The sequence below is a fragment of the Lipotes vexillifer genome, unplaced genomic scaffold (genome assembly GCF_000442215.2).
Source record: "Lipotes vexillifer unplaced genomic scaffold, Lipotes_vexillifer_v1.1 scaffold213, whole genome shotgun sequence".
Classification (NCBI taxonomy): Eukaryota; Metazoa; Chordata; class Mammalia; order Artiodactyla; family Lipotidae; genus Lipotes; species Lipotes vexillifer.
The window spans coordinates 1,711,052-1,720,691 of record NW_006780610.1 but is presented as its reverse complement, the minus strand read 5'-3'; the positions used below and the strand labels follow the sequence as shown (position 1 = coordinate 1,720,691).

The window sequence follows — 9,640 nt, the reverse complement described above, 5'->3', positions numbered from 1 at the left end:
CCCGTGTCCCCTGCATCGGCAGGCGGACTCTCAACCACTGCGCCACCAGGGAAGCCCCCCTGGTACTTCTTTAGCCAAACTGCTCCAGAAAATAAATTTGGCTTCTCTTGTCAGGGTGGGGGAGGAGCAGTCACTTGGACGTGCATATCAGGGAACTAAGGAGTTTGATCATCGTTTACATCGATTTTCAACAAAAAGTCCCATGCACTTACTCTACCTTCCAAGGTATCTTAGGCATCTAATTCCTGAGTCTTTCTGGGACTGTAAAAAGTGAAGCTGGTTCCTTCTTGTCAGTGTATCCCTCCACAGACATAAAGGTTTCAGAATTTTCTGCTCTGCTAAAACAGTTATCACTCATTAATTTGCTTTCTGTCTTTCAAAAAAAATGTTGACGTCTTTTATTATCTCTTCTCTCCTCTCCTGTTCTCTTTGCCCTTGTGGGTTTATCACTTTTTATTCTTTTGCTACCAGTTTACTAAAGGTTAAGAAGGAAGTGAAGATAAACACATCCATGGACCACTTTTAATCAGTACTTAGGTGTCACTGTCCCCCCACCCCCCCAGCTGACTGCTCCTCTGCAGTCAATGATAATTCCAATTGTGTTTGGTTCACCAAAGAAGGAAACACAAAGAAAGAAAAGGGTAGATTCTTTCTGAGGCATCTGGGCAATAGTTAGAAGAACAAAGAGTAAAGAATAAAGAACAATGTAGTTTAAACAGATCATACATACCCATGGGAACAGAGAATATTTGGACATAAATAACCAAGCTGTGACTAGTCAAACCAGGGAAGGGGTAAAGCTTAGCAGTAGTTTGAGTTGCCTGAGTGGGTAGGAGGTGGAGATATAAAGTCTCTTAGTTTCCTTCACTGACCATCAGGTGGCACTGTTGACCCAAGACAGCTTTGTGGCTACACGTGTAGCCAGCCAATGGGTAGGAAAGGAAAAGAGAGCTAGCTGCAGGTCTTTTCTACAGGCCAGTCATTCACAAGGCTGTACCTGGGACAGGGCTTCAAAGTAGTGTTGTATTGAAGAGCTGCTATCAAATAAGAATCATACACTTGGAAGACCCATAGGATAGATACCAAAACCATACTAGTTGATCACAAATCTCAGTTATCACCCAGAATACTCCAGACCTACTGAATTCAAATTTCTAGGGGTGGAGCCCTGGAATTCATTTTTAATGAATTTCCCAGGGTTTTGATGTATAATTTAAGTTTGGAAACAACTGAAGGAGAACACACTCTGAAAGTGATTTTGTATATTTTTAAATACCCAAACACAGGTAGCTAAGGACATTGATGTAGGAGGCTAACCCCTCATTGCTGACAACAGAAAGAATCTGTCCTCCAAATATTAACAGCAATTCCTTGGGCTAACTACTTTCTAAAGGCTTTTTGGGGGTTTTTTTTTACAGATGAAAATGTATTGTTGTGGGGACTTCCCTAGTGGTCCAGCGGTTAAGACTGCACTTCCACTGCTGGGGACCAGGGTTCAATCCCTGGTTGGGGAACTAAGATCCCACATGCCTCGTGGCATGGCCAAAAAGTAACAAAAAAAAAAAAAAAAAAATTGTTGTAATTACATTCTTCTTTTATAGAAAAATGTTTTCCTTTCCTTTAAATTAATATTAGAGCAGTTTTAGGTTTACAACAAAATGAAGCAGGTAGTATAGACATATTTACAATAAATATCTCATTTGAAAATCACTAGCAACTACTCCTAGAATCATGGTTAGCATGAAAGTCAGCATGATATTTTCATTAGTGACAGTTCTGTATCCTTTTCAGCTAACCATACATACCGTTCTTGTATAGCTTTGTTGTAAGCTCCAGCATTCAGTGTTTTTCTGATCAAGTCACAGATGTGAGAGCTCTCTCCTGGGCACCGAGGGAGTCCAAAAACACCTAAAGTAGTAGAAGACAAACATCCATGCCTTCAGTAGTCATGTACTGAATACCTACTATGTGCAGGGCATTGCAAGAAACAAAACCAGAACTAGACCCTGATCTTGTTCATTTATTCCTCAAGAAAATAATGTTTTGAGAATTAATACTATAACCAGCTTCCTCCTGGTGTTCCCACACTCTTTTCTGCCTCAGGACCTTTGCATCTGCTTTTCTCTGGAGTATGTACTTCTCTTACTGCTTCAATGGCTGGCCTCATTCTCATCTCTTGGGTCTTGGTTTAGAGAAGTCATACCTGAGTGCCCTAACTCAAGCAGTGCCCAACCCCAGTTCCTTCCTCTCCCCCAATTATACTTGCATCCTCATCATCCTCATTAATAACATTTTGGGGGATACCAGACATACCAGTTCTAAGCATATATTGGCAATAATTAATTTAATCCTCACAACCACCCTGTAGAGTACAATCATTTGCACCATATTACAGATAGGAAACTTTTTTTTCTTTTTTTAAGGAAACTTTCAAACAGAGAGGTTAGATACCTTGTCCAAGGTTAGACAGTAAGTGATGGAGCCAGGATATGAACACAGGCAGTTTGGCTCCAGAGCCCACACCTTTCACCAATACAACCACCATTCTTCCTATTATCCTATTTTTTTTTCTTTATCATAGTTACCACTATCTGTATTTATTTTATTTGTTTACCTATTTCATGTCTATTCTCCCCCCGCCACTAGAATGGAAGTTCCATGAAGGCAGAAACCTTGTCTGTCTTGTTTCTAGGTTTTTAATAAATATTTGTAGAATCAATGAATGAATGATAAAGCTGTTCCTACCAACTTGCATTTAAATAATACGTGTACTTTAAAAAAGTATTTTCCTACCTATTATTTCATTTCATCCTCTGAAAACTTCCCACAAGATGGGCAGGGTCTTATTTTAGTTTCCCTCATCTGTGAAATGGACCTACGATACCGAATTACTTGCCCATCAGTAACCGTTAATTGGGTGAAGCCAGTTTCCTGATTATAAGGAGAATCCGTCTGTTCCTACACCCTACCAGCTACCAACTATATCCATCAGAACAGAGATAACGTTCTATCCCAAAGACACATCTTCCCCCAAAAGTAAATAATTCTGTCTAAATAGCAAACCTGTTGTTTTTTGAAAGATTTAATCTCTACTGTTAATTATAAAATTAACAAAAAGCCTAGACACTATTCTTTGCCTAAGTCTAAATTCAGTAGGACATCACCCATGTCAGAAAACAGGAAAGGTTGTTGGGGGACTTCCCTGGAGGCACGGTGGTTAAGAATCCGCCTGCCAGCACAGGGGACACGGGTTCGAGCCCTGGTCCGGGAGGACCCCACATGCCGTGGAGCAACTAAGCCTGTGCGCCACAACTACTGAGCCTGCTCTCTAGAGCCTGCGAGCCACAACTACTGAGCCCACACGCCACAACTACTGAGACCGCATGCCGCAACTACTGAAGCCCACACTCCTAGAGCCTGTGCTCCGCAACAAGAGAAGCCGCCACAATGAGGAGCCTGTGCACTGCAACAAAGAGTAGCCCCGCTCGCCGCAACTAGAGAAAAGCCCACACACAGCAACAAAGACCCAATGCAGCCAAAAACAAACAAACAAATAAATAAATAAATTTTTTAAAGGAAAAAAAAGGAAAGGTTGTTGGACTTTCCTAACTCCTAAACCACCATCTGTTACATGGGTGCAACCATCTCACTCCATGAAATCATGTCAATTAAATTAGAGAGAAGTAGGTGGTAACCTAATGATTCACCTGTGTTCCAGGCCGCTGGAATCCTATTTCATCATCTCTCCTGGCTAATTTACTATAAATTAGAAAAACAGGATTTTTGCAAGGATGGCTGACTTCTTGTACAAATAGAGCTGCTAGAATTTTTTAGGCAAAGGGGACAAAGTTACCTTGATGTTGTCCCCCAACTGATATGAGATTGATCATAGGAGGTGATGGGCATCTCTGAGCCACTGCCCTCCTGGAGAAAAAAAAGGATTATCAGTTCCAACTGTCAGATGGAAATGTATCATCAACAATTAACTTCCCAGGGCTTCCCTGGTGGCACAGTGGTTGAGAATCTGCCTGTTAATGCAGGGGACACAGGTTCGAGCCCTGGTCTGGGAGGATCCCACATGCCGTGGAGCAAATGGCCCGTAAGCTACAAGTACTGAGCCTGCGCGTCTGGAGCCCGTGCTCCGCAACAAGAGAGGCCGCGACAGTGAGAGGCCCGCGCACCGCGATGAAGAGTGGCCCCCGCTTGCCACAACTAGAGAAAGCCCTCGCACAGAAACGAAGACCCAACACAGCAAAAATAAAGTAATTAATTAATAAACTCCTACCCCCAACATCTTCAAAAAAAAAAAGAAAACCACAGCTTTTCTCCTTTAAAAAAAAACAAAAAACAATTAACTTCCCAGATTAAGCTACTTAATCCTCTGTGGCTCCCCAAAGCCACAAAGTTTCAGGACTTTCCTCTGATACCGCCAAACAAATCTTTATTCCTTCACAGAAAATAAGTTAAGCTCCATAGAACTTCTTCCATTGGGATATTTTAGAAGAGTCTCCCTTCCAAAATAGGTGAAGATTCCAAAAGAAATGAATGGGTAGATCTATCTGAATCAAAGGAAAAAAAAGTCAGTTCCATGTAAGTGATATAACAAAAAGGGACTTACAGAAATTGGCCTCCCTGGGAGAATCCCATAGCATTGTAGCCTTGCTGCAATTTAGGATCCTTAGCAAGAATCTGACACACCGTTGTTACTTGGGAGTTGACATTCAAAAAGAAGCTGTTCTCCACATCCTAAAAGAAGAGCCACGAGGAGTGAAAGGATGGGGCTGAAAACTATCACTGGCACCTTCGCTAAGAGCAAACTTGTTTAGGTTGGTACCCTCACAGAAGCCACTCAAGAACTAAAGTATCACTGTATGATCTGCTGCTAAAAATACAAGGTTAAGCATCTTAATAGTATATTCTATGAAATCAGTCAGCAAACCTTCAAAGGAACAGAGCCGTGAGGGGCCTCACCTCTACCAGGGTCTTCCCAATCTCTAGAGACAAGACGTAAATTCCAGGTATTTTCTTCTCGACCATTTTTTTAACAGCACCCATGCTTAAGGGATTACAACAGCTGTCTCCTAGACAACAAAGGCAATCGTGGAAACTCATGAGTAAAAAAAACATTATTTTATTTTATTTTTTTAACATCTTTATTGGGGTATAATTGCTTTACAATGGTGTGCTAGTTTCTGCTTTATAACAAAGTGAATCAGTTATACATATACATATGTTCCCATATCTCTTCCCTCTTGCATCTCCCTCCCTCCCACCCTCCCTATCCCACCCCTCCAGGCGGTCACAAAGCACCGAGCTGATCTCCCTGTCCTATGCGGCTACTTCCCACTAGCTATCTACCTTACGTTTGGTAGTGTATATATGTCCATGCCTCTCTCTCGCTTTGTCACAGCTCACCCTTCCCCCTCCCCATATTCTCAAGTCCGTTCTCCAGTAGGTCTGTGTCTTTATTCCTGTCTTACCCCTAGGTTCTTCATGACATTTTTTTTCTTAAATTCCATATATATGTGTTAGCATACGGTATTTGTCTTTCTCTTTCTGACTTACTTCACTCTGTATGACAGACTCTAGGTCTATCCACCTCATTACAAATAGCTCAATTTCGTTTCTTTTTATGGCTGAGTAATATTCCATTGTATATATGTGCCACATCTTCTTTATCCATTCATCCGACAATGGGCACTTAGGTTGTTTCCATCTCCGGGCTATTGTAAATAGAGCTGCAATGAACATTTTGGTACATGACTCTTTGTGAATTCTGGTTTCCTCAGGGTATATACCTAGTAGTGGGATTGCTGGGTCATATGGTAGTTCTATTTGTAGTTTTTTAAGGAACCTCCATACTGTTCTCCATAGTGGCTGTACTAATTCACATTCCCACCAGCAGTGCAAGAGTGTTCCCTTTTCTCCACACACTCTCCAGAAACTCATGGGTAAAAAAAACATTATTTTTTAAAAAAAACTTCTGTGCTTTAAAGGCATTAATGAAAATGTGAAAAGACAACATACAGAATGGGAGAAAATATTTGCAAAACATATACTTGATAAGGGTTTAATATGTGGAATATACAAAGAACTGTACAACTCCACAACAAGAAGACAATCTAATTAAAATGGGAAAAAGACATGAACAGACATCTCTCCAAAGAAGATACACAAATGGCCAACAAGCACATGAAAATATGTTCAACATCAGTGGTCATTAAGGAAATGCAAATCAAAATCACAATGAGATACCACTGCACAACTACTAGGATGGCTTTAATTTTTTTTAATTAATTCATTTAAAAATGGAAAATAACAAGTGTCGGCAAAGATAGGGAGAAATTGGGACCCTTTACATTGCTGGTGGAAATGTAATATGGTGCAGCCACCGTGAAAACAATTTGATGGTTCCTCAAAAATTTAAACATACAATGACCATATGACACATCAATTTCACTTCTGGATACATACCCAGGAGATGTGAAAACGTATGTCCCTACAGAGATTTGTAGACCATCAATGGATGACTGGATAAACAATTGTGGTACATATATACAATAAAATATTATTCCACCATAAAAAGGAACAAAGTACTGCCACATGCTACAATGTGGATGAACCTTGAAAACATTATTATAAGTGAAATAAGCCAGAGACAAAAGGTAACATATTGTATAATTCCTTTTATATGATACATACAGAATAGGCAAATCCATTGAAACAGAAAGCAGACTGAACATTTCCTGGGGATGATGGGAAGTGGGGGATGAAGAGTGATTCCTTAATGGGTACAGGTATTTTCTGGGGTGATGAAAAAGTTCTGAAACTAGAGAGAAGTGGTGATTGCACAACGTGACTACACTAAATGTCACTGAATTGTATACTTTAACATGGTTAATTGTATGTTATATGAATTTCACCTCAGCAACAACAAAAAGAGAGAACAACATTTTTTGCTCAGCTCATGTTTACCAGGTAATAACAAACTTCAAAAGCCCACACAATATAATGGGGACACCAAATTCACAACTGAAAATAAGCAGGGGTGCAGATTCCCTTATCATCTAGAACATTTGGGGTTAATAGACTCAAAAGCACTTTGGAATCTGATTTCCCTTTAGGGCCAGGACTACAGTAAGACAAGTAAAGCGCCTAGGACACAAAATTTAAGGAGGTGCTAACTCTTGCGTTCATGTAAGTGCTGGCCTTGAACTTACATTTTGCTTTTTTTTCCTGTTTCAAGGAACCAGAACTAAGAATAGGAAGCAAAGTGGCCGCTGAGTGGGAGAACTGGGCTGAGATCATTTTCCATTTTGAACTTAATCATCCCATTTTCAACCTGAGAATAAGCTTAAGAATTTGTTTTTAAAGAAGGAAAAGGCCTCAAGCATCTTTGATTTCTTGCACTGAACTATAATTGTGGGTTACTTAACTGCCTCCCATACAGAGTGACTGTGCTCTGGGAGGGCACGGAGCTCCCCTGCTTTCCTTTAACTCCACTGTAGTAGCCCCAGGCCCTGGCACAGAGCCTTGAAAGAACTGTCTCTATTTACTGACTCTAATTCCACTCTGAACATTTTTCTTTAAGCCATTTCAAAAAGGCTCTCACTCTCACCACTCCCCTAAAAGTGCTTTTGTCAAGGTCATTAGTGATCTTCCTATTCCTAAATCCAATAACCAATTCTCAGCCCTCATCTTATTTGACCTGTCATCAACATCTCACAGTTTCTTACTCCCTTCCTCTTGAAACATTTTCATGTGGCTTCCAGGACTCTGCCCTCTCCTGACTCTACCGCCTCCCTAGTCGTTCCATCACTGTCTCCTTTGCTAATTCCTCCCCATCTCCTCAACCTCCAGACCTGACTGCCTCAGGTCTCGGTCTTTAGACCTCTTCCCTCCTCTGTGTACACTCACTCCCTAGGTGATCTCGCCCAGTTCCATGGCTTTAAATACCAGCCATATGCCAAAGGCTCCCAACTTTAATCTCCAGCCTGTATCTGTCTCGGACTCCACACTCCAAATGCCTCTACATCTCCTGGATGTGTAACAAACAACTCAAATTTAGTAAGTCCAGACTCTTGGTTTTCATCCCAAATTTGCTCACCCTACAGGCTTCCCCATTTTGGTAAAACGACAACGTCATCCTTCTCACTGTCCAGGCCAAAACCCGTGGAATCATCCTTGACTCCTTTCTCATCCCACATCTAACCTGTTAGCAAATCCCATTGGTTCCATCTTCAAACTATATCCAAACTTTGACCACTTCTCAACATCTCCTCTATTACTAAACTGTTTCAAGTCACCATCACCTCTTGTTTAGATTACTACAAAAGCTTCCTAACTTTTCTCCTTGCAAAGGTCCATGACCCCCTACAATCTATTCTCAATATAGCAACTAGAGTGCTTTTAAAGTGCAAATCAGATCGTGTCACTCATCTGCTCAAAACCCACAAGAACTTCCCATCTCATTCTAGCCAAAGTTCCTACAGTAGCCTTAGTAGACCCAACAACGTCAGCAGGCCACCCCCATCCCCCTCCCGTCCCTGAACTAAACATCTATTTTTTTCCAGTTACAATGACCTGAATGCTGTTCCTTGAACATACCACCATACCTGACATACTTCTGCCTCATGGCCTTTGCATCTGCTGTTCCTTCCATCACATATTCACATATCATCTTCCCTCATCGACTTCAGGTCTTTGCTCAGGTGTCACTTTCTCAGTGAATCCTTTCCTGACCTTAGTCTATAAAACTGCAAGCCCCCACTTGCAGTCTCTATCCCCCTCTCTGCTTTATTTGTCTCCATTGCACGTATCACCATTTGATATATTATATTACATTATATTATTATATTATATTATAGTCTGTCTCTCCCCCTGGAAAGTTCTAAAAGAGCAAAGAATTTCGTCTATTTCGTTCACTGCTGTATCCTCAGCATCCAGTAGGTATTCAATAACTATGTGTCAAATGTATAAATGAACTACTGGTGCCTAAAAAATCTCTTCAATGTGTGAATGAACAAAAGGATGGATGCCCCGGTCATGCAGCCACAGCCCAGCCTTCCCCGAGCAAGTGTCTGATGCTGCACCCGGACGCCACTGCCATGGGGATTAAACCAGGACACCACGTAAAACCCTACCGCAGTGCACAGCACTCTGTGAGCGCTCAACAAAAGACAGCTCCTTCCGCGTCTCCCCTTCCAATGCAGAGTAACCCCCAAATCCTAAACCGTGGGGACTGCCGGGTGCTGTGTGACCACGGTCCTCGCCCTCCACACTTGCACTTTGCAGACGCGAACACAGGTTTGGAGAGGGAAAAAGTCACCAAAACCTTTTGACTCACTTCTCACTCCCTCCTTCACTTACCCATCCCATGCCAGATCACCAGAGGCAGCGGGGCCGGCGGGTCAAGATGCCCCAGCGCCAGGGAAGCGCAGGACCCCGGCAGGAAAGCGACAGCCAAGAGCCACAAGCCGCTGGACGACGCCATCTTGACTCAATCACATGACCGCGCTCCCCTCTCCTGGGCCTGGCGCGGGAGGGGCTCGGCCGCAGCCTCCATATCTCCGCATGGGAAGCTGCGCCGACGGGCGTCTGTCTTGGAGTGTTACCCTAGCGAACATACCGCCCGCAGGAA

The 9,640-nt window shown here is 42.2% G+C and overlaps 1 protein-coding gene across 2 annotated transcripts in view; it reads right to left on the bottom strand.

The window, feature by feature from the left end:
* Window positions 1–9,507, bottom strand: part of PPT1 (palmitoyl-protein thioesterase 1) — a 17,090-nt gene extending 7,583 nt beyond the window's left edge. The window contains exons 1-5 of one of the 2 annotated variants that reach the window (XM_007453757.1): window positions 9,370–9,496; window positions 4,972–5,081; window positions 4,619–4,746; window positions 3,854–3,924; window positions 1,806–1,908 (exon numbers count right to left, since the gene is read on the bottom strand). In XM_007453757.1, the coding sequence (XP_007453819.1) occupies window positions 1,806–1,908; window positions 3,854–3,924; window positions 4,619–4,746; window positions 4,972–5,081; window positions 9,370–9,493 (536 nt within the window). In that variant the 5' untranslated portion in view covers window positions 9,494–9,496. Of the gene's footprint in view, window positions 1–1,805; window positions 1,909–3,853; window positions 3,925–4,618; window positions 4,747–4,971; window positions 5,082–9,369 lie in introns of both variants that reach the window. The other variant, XM_007453758.1, reaches the window with a different exon arrangement.
* Between the last annotated feature and the right edge of the window lie 133 nt (window positions 9,508–9,640).